This window comes from Megachile rotundata, chromosome 14, assembly GCF_050947335.1.
Source record: "Megachile rotundata isolate GNS110a chromosome 14, iyMegRotu1, whole genome shotgun sequence".
Taxonomy (NCBI): Eukaryota; Metazoa; Arthropoda; class Insecta; order Hymenoptera; family Megachilidae; genus Megachile; species Megachile rotundata.
This window is the reverse complement of record NC_134996.1, coordinates 13,664,501-13,683,366: the sequence shown is the minus strand read 5'-3', so window position 1 is coordinate 13,683,366 and position 18,866 is coordinate 13,664,501. Positions and strand designations below refer to the sequence as shown.

The window sequence follows — 18,866 nt, the reverse complement described above, 5'->3', positions numbered from 1 at the left end:
TATAAGTTGTGCTAAAGACCGGTCATTTGACCGGTCGCGGTAGGAATAGGTATACGTGAAGTGTCGGTAGGAATAGTGTTAAACTCGGTGCAGATGAAATTGATGCTAGTAATTTCTTACTGAAATCTTCACTTTTCAACAATTTCTTTTATCTGACAGACTCTTCTCTTATAGCTGCAGATTGTTCTTTTCCAGAGTGTTTACTAATGAAATTTTCGATATCTTAATTTGTTAACTCTAGGGAAAGAAGTTATTCCAAAGGAAGTTAGAGAGATCATGCTAGCCATGGACGAATACTATTCAGATCTGTTGGTCATCAGAAATATTATTTCTAACTGGGATCCCATTAAGCAGATCGTGGTAAACTTATACATTCTATATATTTGTTATAGGAACATCAATTATATCATCGATCTTATTTGTACATTATATCGCTTACTATTATTGTATCATTATATCAGTTATTGTGCTAATTTATTTCAGTTGCAAGAAGCACCTTCCACAGCAAAAAGTAGAGTGCCACGAAGCGCAAAATCCAGAGACATAGGAGACCCTGCTAAAGAGGCAATTATCTCAAATAAATTTTTCAATCGCAGCAAATAAAATGATACATTTTGAGCAGGTACCGGTGAATAATTTTCATATATGGTACGTAAGGTCCAGTGACCCTTGGCAAGAGAGTATATACGACATGGTGGTTGTACAGATGAGTGAAAATAATTTGGCGAAGTCTGCTCTCCGTAAGTAAAGAGTGTTTTGATTTATTACTTATTGATTAACTTTTCTTGTGCAGCTATTGAAGTTGTGCCCAAGCCTGACCTGGAACCTAAACTTTACTCCATTTTGAAGACTAGAGATGTTGACATACGAAATGGTTTCACACATGATAGTACGTGTTAATTCTGCATATGTTACAAAATTTGAAGCTCGAAAACTGATACAAATACGAGAGATTTCTTTTGAATGAATTAATATTTAGGTAGCTATCAATTGGTAGCCATGAAGTTAGTAGAAACTCAAGCGTTCATCGAATCGATGCAGAGCGAGCTAAGCGTGCAAGAAAATCGGTCGGAAAATCGAGGAAATCGTGCAAGCCGTGAACAAAAGAGGAAGAAAGCGGAAGAGCAAAGATCGAGCAAAGCCGAGGAGCGTTCTTTGATCGCGTCCTCGATCGACAGCAAGGACACCAATAATGTCTCCATTTCGGAGACGTTTTTAGAAGAACCCTTGAAGCCACGTTGGATCTTGTTCCCAAAAGAGAGCCACAGGTTCAAGATTCGCTTCCAACCAGAGGTAATAGGACTCCATGAGCAAACTTACGTGTTCACTATCCTCGACGGGAATAATATCACTTACCAAGTGAATGTCACCGGTGTTGCTGACATGCCGAATCTGGATATGAGTCCCGAGACTATTTTCAACACGGTATTACAAAATTTTAATCATAGCTCTTCATGATAAAAATTAAACGTGTGGGTTAAAAAGAGGTCTAACTTTTTTGTGAAGTTTGGGTAAAATTTCATGTAGATAGAAGAACATTTTTGTTATGGAGATTGCTTTTGAAACGAGGGATTCAGAAGTTATGAATAAATATCCATGTTCGATATTAATAATGTAGCCAATAATTTGAATATATTACAGACTGCAAATAGCAAGGTGAATGCAATATACAGCCCCACTTATTTCTTGGATACTGGAATTTTTGATTTTGGAACGATGCTGGTTCTCCGAAAAGATAAAAGGTTCCTAATAACTTTTACGTCAACTACAGACATTTCCATTTCACTGTAACTCAAAGTTAGTCTACAATTTAAAAAATTTCCATTTTAAACTAAAAGTGTCTTTGATCATTCGTACATGAAAAATTAAAGAAGCCATTCTCTATATGTGATGTAAAATATCAAAGAATCTTCCACTAAAAAACCAAACGACTGTATATTCTATTATTAAACTTCTACAAAGAAATCTCAGCAATTTTTACGAATATCGAAAATCAATTTTTTAGTCTGCTTCGAAAGTTCTCTAAAAGAATCGTTCCGAAACTGGAAAGCTATTTTCCAGGACTAACACTGTCCAAGTTGAACTCTAAGATAATCCACATCCAATTACACCTTATTTGCGAACAGACCTCACCATCGGGAAGTTGAGCTAAAGTTCTGTAACATCTCCAAGGTGGATGTAGAAGTTCATTTCTTCCTGGCTAAGAACAATCCTGAATGTTTCTCCGTTCAACCAGAGGAGCTTCTTATCGCTGTATGTTATCAGTAACTTGCGTTTAATTATCCGTTCTACCTTCTAACGAGACACGAAATTTATGCAGCCTGGCAACTGCGGAACTGTGCTTTTATCCGCGATTGCTACGAAGCTTGGAATCGTTTCGGAAAAATTGTTTTTGTGCTTGAAGAATAATCCTAAGGTCGAAGTTATCGAAGTAATTTAATTTTATTAAATAGTGAATTCACTGTATGCTAATAATTTAATGACCATATATTTTATGTGACAGCCACTAAATGATTAGAAACCCTATTTCGTCTGAAAAATTATAGATGCAGTACGAAGGAGCAAAGTTGGACATCGAATTATCGGAGAGGCAATTATCTTTCGATCGCACGCTGCTCTACCGAATGGAATACAAAACCATAGAGATTCGAAATAAATCGCCAGTTCCGATTTTCTGGACTTTAAAAGCAGAAGAATCTCTTGAACCCCAGATAACTTTCGCGCCATCATTAGGAACGGTCGAACCCCACGCTGAACAGAAAATCGAATTCTGTCACCGCGGTATACAGGTAAATTCATCGAATCCAACTGCAAAATAAACTTTTATCACCAAATAACTTATAGGTTGGTGTGATAGAAAAGAAGGCGATGATGTTCGAAGCCTTTTTATTGAAAGACGAAGAGGAACCAATTTTCACGGACACCATTTTGGTGACCGGTGAAACTTACGATGTCGAGGTCGACATCAATTACGCGAATCCTATCGATTTAAAAAGTGTGAAAGTGGGTTACCCCGCGAGAAAATCGTTCAGCATAAAAAATCGCGGGAATTACGAGGTGAAATACGTGTAAGAACCAATGAACTTTTTCTGTGGTTTCAAAGAATTAAGTAATTTATTATTATAGGATCATGCTGGAGGATAAGGATAAACTAGAGGAATTAAATTTATCGAAAAATTTGAAGAAGGATCTCGAGGTTGAACCTGTCAGTGGCTCTGTACCACCGAGAAAGGAGGAAGTCGTAGAGGTTTAAAATTTTAGGGTCGTTGAAACTGAAGCATGGTAAAAATAAAAGTGCTTTTACAGGTAACTTTTGTTCCAAAGAGCGAGATGACTCTGAAAAATGCTCCGATATTAAAGTGCCATTTGGTGGATATGCAGAAAGAGACCGCCATAATCGCTGAAATACCTCTCACGGTTTCGCTTATTGCATATTACACGAGGTACTACATCTTTCATCTCGTGCGGTTTTCACTTTCTATTATAATTGGAGGACTATTATGACGCTTAAAAGTCACTTACAATGATCAAAATTTTATAATGGCTCGTTTCACATAAATTAGAGACAATGACTATGTATTACTGTCCTTACTTTATCATTTATTTCACAGATTTCGAGTATCTCCCTACCCCACGGTCGATTTTGGCACGCTAGCCATATGCACGGAGAAGACCATGTACCTCGACATCGAGAACACCGGAAAATATCAGCTTCACTATACAATATTCAATCCATTGAAGCATCCGTCCGTATTCTACATGAGTCAGTCGGTAAAAGATAAAATCGAGCGCACCATAAGTGGAAAATTGTCGAAGAGGAAGAAAAGATCTCCCAGAAGCGATAATACAGATGTCAAGTAATACTGGATATTATCCGAAGGAACTCTTTGCCATAGAAAAACGTGAAAGTATCTTACCCTATCGATAGATCATCAAATTTGGAACCGGAACAACTAATAGTGGGACCAATGATTGTCACGAAAACCGATGGCTACGTTAATCCTGGTGAAACGGACACCATTGCCATCAGTTGCTACCCTGAGTTCGTAGGCTCTCAAGAGGAACATATTTGCGTTCTGGTCAGCGATAGCGTTCCTGAAGACAGGAATGGAAAAACGATTGCCTTGTCTGTGAGGTCTGCTATTCCACACATCGACTTCCACGACTTTGACTCCATGTTCCAGGAGAATCACGTGGTGGATCGGATTCAGGACTTTGAGTGTCCCAAAGAGGTCTTCACAAATATTTAAACTAATATTCGATTTTGATGTATCAATCGTAAAGACAAAGTTAGAAGGAAGCATAAGGGTTTGAAAAGAAAATGATAAAAATGTGGGGATAAACGAATGACACTTTCCAAAAAGTTTCCAAAGGTCATTAAGATCGATCTGTGTAGATTGGGCCACATACGGTGTTCGCGCGACAAGAAACGACCCTCTACTTCCGGCACGTCAGGGTGCTGAGCACACACAGCACGTGTTTCAGACTCTACAATCTAGGCACAGTATCCGCTAACGTGGATGTGCTTTTCCTACCACAGTCCTTAATTCCGGAAACAGCTAAGACTGACACTTTCCTGGTGGATCCACGAAACGAGAGGATTGCTCCTATGAGTCACAAAACCTTTACTGTTTCGTTCACACCTGCTACCATTGACGTAATAGCACTTCTTTAATCCTTTCAAATATTAGATAACTTTAATTTCAAATACTAGTTAATTTTATTAACCCTTTGTCGTATGATTCTGCATCAGTCAGATGTTAGCATTAGACAGACAGTGCATCATCATCTGAATTAGTCAGACTATGTTAAGATAATTATACGACTATGTTAACGACAGTTACACTTCGTATAATTATATTTGATACATCAATACTTGCTGCAATCAATATTTTAAGAGAAGTGTACTAAAAATGTGAAGATTAAGAAATGTGAGTCAGGAGGATATACGGCAAAGGATTAATTTAATGAAAAGCAATAATGTACGATATGATAAAAAATGGTGGATGTTTAGAAGTGTTAGTAACGATTAATTAAACTCCGTGGGGAAATGTTTGCAGACGTTTCAAGGAAGTTTACAAGTGATCGTAGCGGTGCCTATTCATCTGGGGGAAGAGAAGCTGTTCATCAAGCTCGTAGGAGAATCCTGCGTACCGGAAGTGGCAATCGTGGAACCGGCCCACGGGAAACGGGAAACAGCCGCTTTAAACTTTCCTCGTACTCTGATTAATGAAGCTAATTGCAGACACTTTAGCCTGGAAAATATTGGGTTAATTAAGGCGAAAGTTATTTTGGAGATCGATGAAGATTCGAACAACGTGTTCGCCTTCTCTCCGTGCTCCGATACTAGGAACTTCTTGCAAATTTGGGACAAAGATTGCGACGGTAAATTTATAACATTGATTGATAACGATATTCTTAAATTTTGTGGATGTTATGAATTTTCCGGAAAAATTTGCTTGTAGAACCCCATGACCGATGCACCGTGATTCTTTTGATGCCCGGAAACGTGGCTCGTTTCACAGTAACATTTTCTCCGACCCAAATTGAAAAATACAATGCGAAACTCCGTTTGCACATAGTCAATAATCCTTATGAGAACATGGTGATAAATTTGGAGGGTGAATCGTACTTGGAACCGATAGTTCTGGACGGTCTGGAGCTCGATGACAATATGCGTAAAAGGAGAAGTCGAGAGTCCAGCAAATTACGAAGACTGTCGTCGAAACAAAATACCTTGCTTTCAGGTAAATTAATTAACTCCGTTATTTGAAGATTAATTAACTTCGTTATAGTGAAAATTATTTGTTGCAGCATCGACCAGCTCGACCGTAGCAGTGTCACTGACCTACAACCTCGACTACGGTCTCTGTTTCGTCAGCAAAATGTACAAGAAAACTTTCAAGATTGTCAATAAATCCACGGATCGATGGTTCCGTTTCCAATGGAGCGTGCATCCTCACGTGGTGTTCATGCCATCAATTGGACACATCAAGTATCAAACGTGCAAGGAAATCGTTGCTACTTTCCTGGCACCGGAACCTACAAATCACACGAACGTACGTTCCTGCAATAAAGGGCCGTGGCTTAAAAAGAAAAATCAATTTTCCATTCTCCCGTTTCGTGTAATACCGTAAGCTTCACGAACCGCAATTTATGTAATTTATATTCGTGTATCCTTTCGCCGAGGTGCTACATCAAATTATTGCTCCTATGGTGAAGTTTTGTTCGTTTAATATCAATTATATTTCAAGTTAATTGGAAAGACTTTTCTTAGCTGGGTCACATAAATAAAATACGTAAACTAATTTAAAATAATGAACCGTGATCGCAGACTCGTATAGAATGCAGCTTGGTGCAAATAGTGCTCGTAGAAGAAAAGAACGACCAAACCTGGGACGATAGACAGACCGAAGTCAAATGGGAGAGGATGCACCCAGACGTGGATCCTCACCAGTACGAAATAGAACTAATAGCCAAAAAGATCGTGCAACCAACCGAAGAGCCACAACACGAAATCATACCTGGAACCAGCAGCAACATTCATCTGTTGCTGAATGTCACTGTTGCGTTCTCCGAATATGAATGTCCTGTCCAAGATATTCGTTTCAAGGATACACTCATGTTCCAGGTTAATTAAATTAATAAAGATGAAAGTGTAGGCGGAATATCGATTGACCTTTGATACAAACACACTTGTGAATTTAAGTTATTACGGAGTAAATGAGGTATTTGCAGTTAATTACGCGATGAATAAAACGAGTTTGATTGCAGACCAGGGAATACACGTTTACATTAACGAATCCGGGAACTGTAAATACGGCGTACGCTTGGAAAATAAGCATGGACGAGCAATACCCGAAGAGGGAGCAAGGAGGCAATATAAATCCCAGACCAAGTACCGCTACAGCCGATACCCAATCGAAACAGTCCTCCAAAAAAATTTATTCCATGATCCATGAGTTTCCTAGCGGGAAATTCGCTAAATACAAGACGAACGGTACAGGAGGCCTGAAATTGTTTTCTATGCCATGCACGCCGGTGCAATCTGGTAAATCTAAGACTCCTTATTTCAGAAAGTCTTTTGGATATTATTAAAGTAACTTGAATACAAAAATGACACTGTAATTGCAGCTAATATGGATGTAAAATCATTCTCGATTAAAAGCAGCGGAAGAAAATCGGATCTTTTCAGCAGCACAGCCGGTCTGTCCGGAAGAACCGCGGATAGTTGGTTGGAAGATGACCTTCCATTTTCTATTAACCCTGAAACCGGAAATATACCGCCTCAAGAGTCCGTAAAATGCACCATCTCGTTCTCGCCAATGGATGTGTTTTATTATAAAGCATATCTCATATGCAGGTAAAATACATTTCATATTTTCTACTTATACTAAAGTAATTATCTACTAAAGTAGTAAGTAAAAATCTTATGAGGTAAATAGACTATAATGAAATTCTAGCTAAACTGAATTATGAAGAGGAGAAAATATAAAAATAAAAATTGTATTTGACAGGATAGAAAATCTGAATCCAAATGTACCGAGCCTAACTATTCCAGTTGTGGGAAGAAGTTTGTTACCCTATTGTCATTTCGACGTGCAAGAGAGTGACTATATAACCAGTGGTAGACGGGATCCAAAGCGACCAGGTCCTGTGGGATACGAGATAGAGGATCCGACTTTGTGGCAGAGTGTCAGGGTAATCGAATTTAAAGTGGTCGGCATCGGTGGGACTCACGTCAAGTAAGCGTAACTGGTTGCAATCTAAACGTTCATTCTAATCGACTTCTTAATTACTCTCGATTGAAACGTATATCGCCTGAATGTGTCAAATAATCCGAAGCAAAAATCTTGACTATTACCGACAGAAAAGGTTTCTAAATAACAGAGTAATGTTTGAATGAGAATGAGGTTGATTGAAGTTCACTAAAGGTATAATTTCAGAAAGTTCCATCTGATCAATCCAACGACGGACGACTATCATTTTTGTTGGAAGGATCGAACACGAAATAGCGTAGACGAGATATCGAATTTTCATTGCACAGTAATCGAAGGAGTCGCCGAACGCGGTAAACGAACCGACCTGGCTTTCACGTTTCTGGCAGAGGACGTCGGCGTCTTCGAATCCTTCTGGCTCTTCTCCATCGAGAGATACAATCTGGAGTGCCTTTTTCTGGTCGTCGGGGTCGTAACCGAACCGTCGGTGCACTGCCTCACGGTTCACGTGAAACTGAAGCCAACAATCCTAGGTTCAGTCTCCACTATCTTTACTGTCTTCCTTTTCTTTGAAAAGGGTAAATGAAAATTTTACGACTTGGTGATTTGGGGAATTCAGAATTTAGCGATGTGAGAATTTGACAATTTAAGAATTGGAAACTTAATAAGTTGAATATTTAGATATTTGAAAACCAGAAAACTAAAAGCTGAAGATCAGATTCTCATTGTGCTGCTTTATCTAGGCTACAACGTTCGGGACCCCATCAGATTGTTAAACAACGAAGATTTCGAACTACCATTTGCGATCCTGGAAGAATCTTTGTACTCCGAGGGGAAATTTCAGAAGCTCAGCGTGACTCCAATGACTGGATCTCTAATTCCAAAGAATGAACAGTTATTGTGGTAATTATCGAAATTGCAGTTCCACCCCGTATGCTTCATTTTTCCTTAATTAAGCAAATTAAACATTCGTGTGAGCTATGGTAAAATAATTCTTCCAGTCTGAAATTCGTTGAAGAAACCACGTTCAAGGAACGGTTCAGTGAACATTTTAATTCGTCCACAGGGTCGAGTACCATCCAACTCGGGTCGGTGAATTCTACTTTTCCATTCAGTGCGCCGTGAAACTGATGAAAAGACCCCTCGCAGTTTTCGTCACCGCCATCGTTTACGACATCGTGTCTTCGGTTTCGTACACCACGGACAGACGCGAAACCGTGCAGGCTTTTGGAGACAGAGATAATGTCATCGACCTAGGCAGGGTGAACGAATCCCTTTCATTGCTTAAACGCTCTAGACGAATTACCTTATTGCTTACATTTCGTTCTCGTTCGAAATTAAACGGAATTATCTTTTTCATTCCGCTGACACCGTTTCGAACAAAAGAGTAAAGTAACGTTTATAGCGCCGGACTCGTAGAAAATGGCTACGTAAACGTTTCCCAGCCAAAATGGCTGGACAGTAATTATACAGAATAATGATCAATTTCGGAACGTGCAGATAGAAATTCGTGACACGAAAGTATCGTTAAACTGCACTTGCGATATACCAATTTAAAGCTTGGAGCCCACGTAGGTGATTCATCGATATTCTGGATACAAAATAACTGGGGCCAATTATACCAAACAATGATCGTGTCGGAGTACAATAGAAATTCATGACATAAAAGCATGATAAAATATAAGTCGCAATATGGCAATTTATGGCTAAAAACGACTACGTAAACGCTTCGATACTTTTAACGCAGAATGATTGGCAATTATAGCAGTTTTAAATCCAATACGAATGAGAAAACTCTGAATAAAGTGTAGAGTTTAAAAATGACTATAATTAGTTTTTGATTGACATTTTTAATAGAAAATGATTGATTTCAACCGCTTATTTTGATTTGAAGCTGATGCTCCAGTTTCCGACCACCATCAACTTCGAAGTGAAAAATTCTGGCAAGGTGGCGTTTTATTATACTTGGAACCTTGGTATTACGCCAGAAATTGCATCCAGAAACGCTTACAGCATCACGATGCCACAAAAACAGGGACACGTGGTCAGTGAATCTCAATCGACCTGTTGTCTGACGTTAACGACATTCCGGAAGACCACTATTAAAGATCATTGCATCGTTTTAAAAGTACGTTGAAAAATTTTGTACGAAACATCTTCACAATATTTTAATCAACAAGAAATGAAAAAAGTTGCACAAATATTTACCCTATCATCGAAAAATAATTTAACTTCTGCCCAAAGTAGTTTGACTTGCGGAAACTTTATTCTGATCGTTCTGTTTAACGAAGAAAGTAACTTTCGTGGTACTTAGAGAGCCTTTTAATTTCCTTTAGATTTCAAATGGCCCGACTTATCGATTCTTGGTGAGAGCTTGCTCGAAGAAGCCTGCCATCGAATTCAGCTTCAATTCCTACGATTTCGGGCCTTGTTACGTTCAGGAGAAGAACGCGATGTCTTATAACAAGGAGCTGCTTGTGAAGAATTCTGAGAACGTGGCGTTCATGTAAGTTCCTTCAAAATTCTTAACAATTTTTCCAGCTTCGTAATTTTACAGAATCGAATGTAAATTCGAGGAACAACCGCACCTGCACGTGGATCTGAGTTCCATTTCCGAAGCCCTGGCAGCGAACTCGACGATTAGTATACCGATCACTTTTAAACCTTTGAAGGAAACCAAATACAGGGAGTGCTTGGTGTTCACGATCAACTCGACGAACGAGAAGAAAATAACGATTTCGGGCGAGGGAATCACTTACAAAGTGAGTTATCTTCCAGATAAAAGAGCATCGACTCGTTAAAACTTTCGAGAAGCTGTTCTCGAATCGAAACTTCCAGCTGAAACAAACTTGGACAAAATAAATTTTCCATGCGTCATTCGCAACCGAATCGCAATTGCTATCCACAAAAGTGTATCGATTTATGTGTGCTCAACCTAGTTCCGATATATACTTGCAATATATCAATCAAAACTGACAGTGACCGCTGGTCCGAAATGTGGAATATTTGTTTGCTTGCATATTTTGCAGAGTTTCGGAAACGATATTTATGGTACTGGGAATTTTGTTGCTCTCGGTTGATTAATACGATCAGTTGAGGTTTCAGACTTTTGGAGACTTGCTATTTTAGAAATTGCTAATCTTTGTGACACTTTGACATATTTGACATTTTGACAATTTGAGACACTTTGACATGTTGGATCTTTAGGATCTTAAAAGACAATTTTCAAACCCTGACATTTTAAGACAATAAATGTCAAAGATTTCTGACACAAATTAACCCGTTTTCAGATCCACCTAGTGAATCCCCGCGACAAATGCGTCGATCTGGGCAGCATCCCCATCTCCAAAGCCGTCACCCGGCGAATTCCAGTGATAAACGAAGGACTGGCGCCCGTGGACTTAAAGTTCGACTTGATGAAGAATCTCAGCAACTACGAAGAGCACCTCGAACGATTCCGATGTTTAAAATCGCGAAACTTGGATACGCCACAAAGCGACTTAGAACGAGCGTCCATCATGGAAACGAAACGATCCTGGACCCAAGACGTGGTACTCCAGACTAAAGAACCTAGACTTTCGGAGGTATTGCGGGTGGAACCGTCGATGAACATGGTGTTAAGACCCAACAAGAGGACCAACGTGTTGGTCACTTTCAAATCTACGCGCAGAATGAAACCATTTCTGTGTAAAGTGGCTCTTCAGACCTCCTCGACGATCCTGCCGTTGTTTGTTGTTCAGGGAAGTTGCGTTGGAGCGGAGTTTCAACTGAACAGGGCTCGGGTCTCTTTTGGCACGATTGTTCAGGGCTATACCAGCGAGGCTAGGGTGATTTTAATGAACACTGGAGATGTGGGTGCTAGGTTGGTTCGAGTGATTACTTGGGATCTGATAATTCAGATGATTGAAGTGCTTCATGATTAAGGAATTAGTTAAGACAGAGAAATTGATGTAGGTTCAAGTGGAACATGTCGAAGTTACCGACGGCGTTTACAATCACTCCTTTGACCGGTTATTGCTCTCCTGGTATGGATATTACGTTCGTCATCTATTTCCAACCTCGAGAACAGAGCAGTATAATCGAGGGTGAAGTGAGTTACTTAAAAAAATTTTAATGGAGATTCTAAATTCATCCCTGCATCTCAAGTTAGGACTGATTTCTCAAGTTAGGACTTGTAGAACCTTGTAGCTCTAGAACCTGTCTTCCTATACTCCCAGAATCTATATCCTTCGCAGAAACCATCCCTAGTACCAATACAAATGTTTCAGGCAGAAATCGAGCTAGAAAAATATGATTCCTTAAAGATGAAACTCACTGGAGGGTGTTGTAAGCTTCCCGAACCAACAGAAACTATGTTCTTCGAGTCTATGGTACGCAAAAAGCACACGCAGTCGTTTGTTGTCATGAACGATAGCCACTTGCCTTGGACGGTGAAACCTGAAGTAACTGGGGATTACTTCTCCGCTGAAGATGTCCTGCACGTCGCTGCTAAAGGATTCGGTTCCTGTGTCGTTACATATGCACCCCTTGTTATGAACTCTGAGGACAACCCGCACACAGTAAACAATTGTGTTGATTTTTATCAAATTTAAATCTTGATAGCTTTATCTGTTGCATAGGGTACGTTATTATTGAGACTGCCAGAAGAAAATGCGCCACTGTTGTATTCTCTTCGGGGAAGAAGTCTTCCACCGGAAGCTGTGGCTGAAATTAATCGTCAGTTCCCTGCGAAGACGAAATACACGGAGTCGTTCACTGTCCACAACTGGCTCGACAGACAGCAACGATTCTTATGCAGAATTGAATTATTGAATGCAGAGGAGCAAGAGGAGGTTCGATCACGTATTATATCTCACAGTTAGAGATCTTTAAATTTGTTCCTTGTCGACAGACAACCCTGTACGAGTTCCAGGGTAATAGCAAAATCGATGTACCACCGAATGGCCAACGAGATTATCGTGCTGTTTTTTACTGCTACGAGAAATCGACATTTAATTTCAAAGTAATTGCTGCGTATTTTTGTTGGAACTTTTGATAACATTGATTCTGTTTAATTTAGGTGTCATTCGTCAACGACGATAACGAGTATCAATTTTATAACGTAAACTACGAGATCACAGAGCCGGAAGTGATCAAATCGATCAAATTAGTTACCTCGACGAGAACTCAGGTGTGTCACGAATTGGAGGTGGAAAATCCTTTGAAAAATAAAATGATCGAATACACGGCAAATTGGGATCATCCTTTCGTCACTATTCGCGATTTGCCGAAAGTTGTTGCTCCATTATCACGCGTGAGCCATTTATTCAACAAATTTTTGACGCCAATTTTTACACAAAAGTTCTAATTAAAGATACGGTTCAAAGGAAGTTAAAAATTTGCAGGAGTTTATTTACGTACAATACAATCCGATGCTACCATCCGAGGAGACTGTCGTGATGGTTTATATTCATTGCCCAGAGTTAGGACAATTTCCATACGAATTACGATTAAAAGCATTGTCACCGCCCCCGGAAAAAGTTACACGCGTGAATGCAACTTTGGGAAGCTCCTGTGTATTCCTGCTTCGTATCAACAATTATACTACAGAATCCGCCGAGTTCTTAATTAAAGTACAGCACAATTTCGAACTGGTTAAAAGTACAATATGGAAAAAGAAAGTTTGCAAACAGCTTTGTTATAGGTGGATAACGACTGCTTCACCTCTCAGAGAAGTATTATTGTTCCACTATTATTTAATAAAACACTTGAAGTGATTTTTGAACCGAGTGACTTGGAAAATGAGGTCGCCACGTTGACGGCGTCGTCGAAAACTGCTGGAGAATATGTGTAAGCAGAAACATAAAGGACAATAACATATGGAAAATATAAATTAATTTATTTTAAAGGTTTCCTCTGATTGGTACCTGCTCCTTACCGAAACCTATGGGACCCTATATAATTAAACGAAACCTCCCTGCAACAATACTATTCAAAAATGTTTTCAAAGAAGAAAAAACTTTCGAGTTTCTCGTCGATTTGCCTGACGTTTTTAAAATAGAACCCCCTTCGACAACGTTAGAATCCAAAGAGGTAATGTTTCGTAATTATTATATATGTTATGAGAATTAATATATTAATTCTTTTAAAGAGTATCATCGTTAAAATACACCTTCAAGAAGAAGATCCAAAGGAGAATGGAGATACTTTGACGGAAGAAAAATATCCAGTTACGGGAAAATTGATGGTGTATTGCACTGATCCTACAGTTTCTCATATTAATTGGATATATTATTTAAAAGGAATTTTTGAATAAAATAAAAATTTGATCCACTGAAACGAGGATTTTTATTATTTATTACTTTCTGATTTCCAAAACATATTTAATATTTACTAAGATTGAGGAACCTGTTCTAAAGTCCTAGTTACGTCCATGCATTTTTATAAATAATTAAAGTCAACACCGGGGTCCTCCAAATCAAATAGTCAATACTGTCGTACACAACCAATCAGCTGTTTCTCCTAGTTGTAGCATTCGTGAAGCATTATTGCTTTCGTATCTGCTTTTATTGTTGAGTAAAAATCAAAATTGACGCATCCTCTCGATAGTATAAGAATTTTTAAAGAGCGTATATTAACATAGTGCAAAAATACGATCGTTGGGCATCAATTTCGATGAAAGCATCATCAGGATGAATACCTAACCTCGTTTTCTCGGCCATCGGGCATCTCAAGCAACCATGTAAATCATCGAAAACATTCCAATGTATCATTCAAATCGAGGTGATCGCGCGGAAAGTACATCCACATTCTTTTCTGCCGAGTGTGGGAGCTTTTCAAACTTCCTTCTCCGAGTTTTCTTCGATGAAAGTTCTCGCGAAAGGGAGTCTTTGCAACGGCACATCTCAAGACTCATAATACCGATACACGGAATCAAATCTTCCACGTATTACACGCTACGATGACCGAGAAATTCAGGAAGATAGTTACTAGATTCCACCCGACTCACGGGGAGAACATTGTGCTTCGTGAAGACAGTACAGTGGCATATCGTACTGCAAGCTACGCAAACTCAGTGGCTTTCAGCGAAAAACCATTGCAGCCAGGTGAGATATTCCTGGTGGAGATTGAAAAGACTGAAGGAGGATGGAGCGGACACATGCGACTGGGACTTACTCTTATAGATCCTGCTTCCATGAGCAATAGTCTGCCAGAATTTACTATACCTGATCTTGTCAGATTGGGGAACACATGGATATTTGCTATTACCAGGAGTCACACTATATGGGATAGCTTTGAAGGCTATGGTAAGAATTGCAACCCTATGGGAATGATCTTGCAAATATATTCAAACTTTAAATGATTTACAAGTATTTTCCATGTGTTTCAAGGTGAAGGAATACCGTCAGGAGAAAAGAAACTAATCACAGATGGGGTCAATGTGCAAACTTCTCGTGGAGTTATACCATTCAGTGCTCTTAGACCAAATATAATTGATCCTTCCCAGTACATTTTACCTACTGATGCTGGTAGTCGTATTGGGATCATGTATGTGCCACAGGCTGGCTCGGACAAGGCTGAGATACACTTCATAATAAATGGGGAAGATCAAGGTGTGTGTGGGAAAGACATACCTTACAAGGCAGGACCTTTATACGCAGTAGTTGATGTATATGGTACTACAAAACAAGTCAGAATAGTGCAGTTATATGGTGGTATGTAATCTCTGTTTAACTTTCTTCAAAATACCTTGGATGAAGTTTTATGCTGAATAGCAATAAAATGTTTTAGCAGTATCTACCCTACAAAGTGCCTGCCGTGATGCTATACTACAGTATACCAAAAGGAATGCAGTTGATTCGCTTCCACTTCCACGGGTTCTAAAAGATTATTTACTGTATCAGTCACAGTAAAGTCTGTATCATTCCATTTTACCTAATCTGTCTCAAATCATGCTCGAATAGGAATTTCAATGCTAATATAATATTTTTACGGTTTAACTTTTCTACAACTTATCATACATTTATTGCTTGATTTGTGCTTTCATTTACTCATCAATATATTCTCACGGAAGTAGAATGATAGTTCAAACGAACGCGAAATTGTATTAAACTTTCTACTTAGCAGTCCCTTTATTTGTATAATTTACTGTATATGTAGTATAACGTCATTCGCGTGAATGCCAAATTTTAAATTGTACATAATGTAAGATGTTGTTGACAGAGCACCAAATAAGTTCTGATTACTCGAGGAACACCGGTCATTTCTCATTAGCGTTTATTAGCAACTACACTATTATATATAGTACACGATTCTACGATTCACTTGAATTTCACACTGTTCATGTAAACATCTGATCGCAAATTATTCGTGTAACATTCGTTCTTAATCGATACGACTTAATTGTATTTACCGGAAGTAATGTAAAATTGGGTCGCACTGTTAACATACGCAAAAGCGGATCGAATTGACGTAGTCAGTTAAATCCGAAATGTTTTTCAGAATAAATGTATTTATAGAAAAGTTCTTAAATATCCACTGATTTTACACATGAAAACCAAACTCTTAAAGTATTATACATTGTGTATTTTTGTACCGTATTCTAGATGAGACATTAAATGTTCCGCCGATTGAAGGAGATTTAGGATATGAAAATTTGAGAGTAAAAGAAACTCGGAGTCAACGAGAGAAGATGGAAAATCGGACATTTGGAGAAAAATCTTGGAAATTGGCAACATCTGTTTTACACAAAAAATTTCTCTTTTATATAGTTTTTACATTAATGGTCCCAAACACTTCTGCCTCTGCTATTTGTCGGCAGAAAAACAGCGATCATGATCACATAAGTGAACAATACGGCGAAGAACGCTAACCATCCGATCAAAATGGAGGTATACTTCCAAGTGGATTCTTTCTTATCATAGGACACGAGATTCGTGTTATCGTCGGCGTTCATTTCCATTGTGGCCGATACTTTTGGGTCCAAGATACTCACTAAAAATATCTGGCCTACTCTGCTTTTTAAAATCGTAGCGGTAGTCGATGATAACCACACAGGTGCATCGGTATTGAGCTCTTGCATATGACGAAGAAGGCTGGTGAGGATCAACGAGAACGTAGCCAGAACTAACGAATTCTCGTAAAAGAGAACTAAAATGAATTCATCACGTTACAATGTTGAAGATATTTGATACTTGGCGTCATGACAATTATACACTTACGTAATTTGGGAGGATTAGTCCCATTGTGAGGAAGTTTCCATTGCAAATCTTGCAAACACAATAAATGCAAAACGAAATTGCAATTCGCAACTACCATACGTTCAGTGGATTTTGGGTCCAACCACAACGTCATCAACGTCATCGCTGTTAATACTATGCACAAACAAACGTGTAAACTACATGATTTAATCGTCCGTTAAACTCTAGTTCATTCACAAACCTAAAATCGCTGTCATGAAAGAAGCAGTGTACATCGAAGCATATCTTTGCAAGATAATATCATACGTTATCATATTACTAGAGAAGTCCACGTCGAATTTTGATTGATACATATGGCTCGTTTCGGACATGTTCACTAATTGCCATTCCAAATTTAAGTCGTAAGTATCCTGGGTTAGCTGAGAATTAAAACAATCCTCATTATATAACGGATGTCGGAGTATACAATATTTTTAAGCGACAACCCATAATTTATGATACGCACTAGACCTTCTTTACTGAGCTGCAGAGAACGTAACTTGATCTCGTCAGAGGAATGAGACCAGGAGGCAATGTGCAAACTACATTTCATTAAATCGTAAGGCCACCATGTGTGTTCTGACTCGCAATACGTTGTGTACACCACCGATGGCACACAGATTACACTACCAATATGATGCAAGTAACATATAACCCGTGGCATCTCCATATCGATGTCGATGTTTGACCTGTTCCAAAAATGTTTCTCATATTTTGGAAAATATTGCCATAAAATCGGTGGCTGAAACTCACACACTATGCAACGTTATGTCTGGTACCCAAATGTCGTAGCTCATCACTTGAAGCCATTCTATACCACTATATTGCGATGGTGTCCATGCAAGACTTGGATCTTTCCACATCTGCCAAAGAGCAAAATTCATGTGAATCCTATATTCATTTGTCCTGTACTAACTGTACTCACCATTCTGGCCCAAACGTGAAAGTCAACCGTGTGTGAGAATTCATCCTAACGATAAAATTCAAGTAATTTATACGATGAACGTGAAGAATGCAAGAAAGAATTTTCACTTACGACTTGGAAATGTTGCATGGTGATTCCAAAATCAACGACAGTAACGTTCCTATGATTTTCAACAGGTCTAACTTGTTCGTCGTAGTAACAGAACAGATTCTCTTTTAACTGTTGCAACGGAGAATTGTCGATAATCTCCTTGCAGGACATAGATAGAAGCAGATCCTCAACGAACCCACTAGCCTGATGGTCCTGCAGGAGGATTACGAATAACGCGAGAAGAATATTTCTCATTTTGAATCGCACCAATCAATGTGGCACTCGTGTTATAACTGCACATTGAAAGATCGAATAGAATCTGTTGTACGCCCAGTGAAATGTTAAACCGACTACACAGAAAACCGCCCCCTTCCGAATACGTCATATCGGTGTTAAAATTTGAAGTCATTCGATTACATAATTACAATGGACTAAAAATAGTGAGTGATACAGATATTGAAATGGGATACGAGATATTAAGATGGAAGTATGACCTTTTTATTGTCTTTGTTTCTAATCAGCGTTGGATCAGTCAGGAACGAAAGACTTAAGAGGCGATATAACGAGATGTAGCGTAGGGTGATACAACCCGTAATTCTACGCCTGGCGATTTAGTACGAGGCAAAGTAATTATGGTAAACAGTGACTCAGATAACAATAAACGCAGATAACAATTAATCACGTAGGAACACAGCGTGTGGCGAATTAACGCGTGACGATTGAATAGAAATCTACGATCGCGTTCATTAACTAAATAAGATCGTCACGTATAAAAAGAACACCATGAACGTTACGAGTCTTATCCCAATTCCATCATTACAGAAAAGTTAAAGAAAAATGTAAGCAAGAAGACAAAATACTAGTCACTGAGTCATTTATTTCAAACCCTACAAAGTCTCAATTAAATTCCAGTTA

General features: G+C 38.8%; 3 protein-coding genes across 4 annotated transcripts in view; 2 read left to right on the top strand and 1 right to left on the bottom strand.

The window, feature by feature from the left end:
- LOC100878133 (hydrocephalus-inducing protein homolog) overlaps positions 1–14,097 on the top strand; it is a 28,442-nt gene extending 14,345 nt beyond the window's left edge. The window contains exons 40-76 of the mRNA XM_076539788.1: positions 242–360; positions 548–740; positions 794–889; positions 980–1,425; positions 1,642–1,742; positions 2,127–2,253; positions 2,321–2,431; positions 2,547–2,789; positions 2,845–3,068; positions 3,127–3,247; positions 3,307–3,443; positions 3,612–3,852; positions 3,897–4,232; positions 4,397–4,657; positions 5,061–5,385; positions 5,466–5,747; positions 5,815–6,059; positions 6,335–6,631; positions 6,775–7,051; positions 7,135–7,363; positions 7,518–7,745; positions 7,947–8,251; positions 8,462–8,621; positions 8,785–8,980; positions 9,613–9,846; positions 10,055–10,224; positions 10,276–10,480; positions 11,009–11,580; positions 11,673–11,808; positions 11,897–12,277; positions 12,338–12,550; positions 12,610–12,720; positions 12,778–13,011; positions 13,103–13,330; positions 13,402–13,547; positions 13,607–13,790; positions 13,849–14,097. Coding sequence (XP_076395903.1) covers positions 242–360; positions 548–740; positions 794–889; positions 980–1,425; positions 1,642–1,742; positions 2,127–2,253; positions 2,321–2,431; positions 2,547–2,789; positions 2,845–3,068; positions 3,127–3,247; positions 3,307–3,443; positions 3,612–3,852; positions 3,897–4,232; positions 4,397–4,657; positions 5,061–5,385; positions 5,466–5,747; positions 5,815–6,059; positions 6,335–6,631; positions 6,775–7,051; positions 7,135–7,363; positions 7,518–7,745; positions 7,947–8,251; positions 8,462–8,621; positions 8,785–8,980; positions 9,613–9,846; positions 10,055–10,224; positions 10,276–10,480; positions 11,009–11,580; positions 11,673–11,808; positions 11,897–12,277; positions 12,338–12,550; positions 12,610–12,720; positions 12,778–13,011; positions 13,103–13,330; positions 13,402–13,547; positions 13,607–13,790; positions 13,849–14,013 — 8,279 coding nt within the window. The 3' untranslated portion in view covers positions 14,014–14,097. The remainder of the gene's footprint in view (positions 1–241; positions 361–547; positions 741–793; positions 890–979; positions 1,426–1,641; positions 1,743–2,126; positions 2,254–2,320; positions 2,432–2,546; positions 2,790–2,844; positions 3,069–3,126; positions 3,248–3,306; positions 3,444–3,611; positions 3,853–3,896; positions 4,233–4,396; positions 4,658–5,060; positions 5,386–5,465; positions 5,748–5,814; positions 6,060–6,334; positions 6,632–6,774; positions 7,052–7,134; positions 7,364–7,517; positions 7,746–7,946; positions 8,252–8,461; positions 8,622–8,784; positions 8,981–9,612; positions 9,847–10,054; positions 10,225–10,275; positions 10,481–11,008; positions 11,581–11,672; positions 11,809–11,896; positions 12,278–12,337; positions 12,551–12,609; positions 12,721–12,777; positions 13,012–13,102; positions 13,331–13,401; positions 13,548–13,606; positions 13,791–13,848) is intronic.
- A 106-nt stretch (positions 14,098–14,203) lies between these two features.
- On the top strand, positions 14,204–16,223 carry LOC100875776 (neuralized-like protein 2). Of its 2 annotated transcripts, none has more exons than XM_003699965.3 (3): positions 14,204–15,004; positions 15,089–15,412; positions 15,489–16,223. In XM_003699965.3, exons 1-3 carry the CDS (start codon positions 14,659–14,661, stop codon positions 15,608–15,610), a joined length of 792 nt encoding a protein of 263 aa, XP_003700013.1. In that variant the 5' UTR covers positions 14,204–14,658; the 3' UTR covers positions 15,611–16,223. The 2 variants fall into 2 exon arrangements, with proteins under 2 accessions (XP_003700013.1, XP_012150618.1); XM_012295228.2 differs by having other exon boundaries at positions 14,205–15,004; positions 15,492–16,223.
- nAChRb2 (nicotinic acetylcholine receptor beta2 subunit) lies at positions 15,958–18,799 on the bottom strand. The gene is made up of 7 exons (XM_012295236.2): positions 17,973–18,799; positions 17,862–17,906; positions 17,690–17,799; positions 17,403–17,625; positions 17,139–17,316; positions 16,919–17,071; positions 15,958–16,847 (listed from the first exon to the last, which is right to left on the bottom strand). The coding sequence occupies exons 1-7, from the start codon at positions 18,204–18,206 to the stop codon at positions 16,477–16,479; spliced, it is 1,314 nt and encodes a 437-aa protein (XP_012150626.2). The 5' UTR covers positions 18,207–18,799; the 3' UTR covers positions 15,958–16,476.
- Between the last annotated feature and the right edge of the window lie 67 nt (positions 18,800–18,866).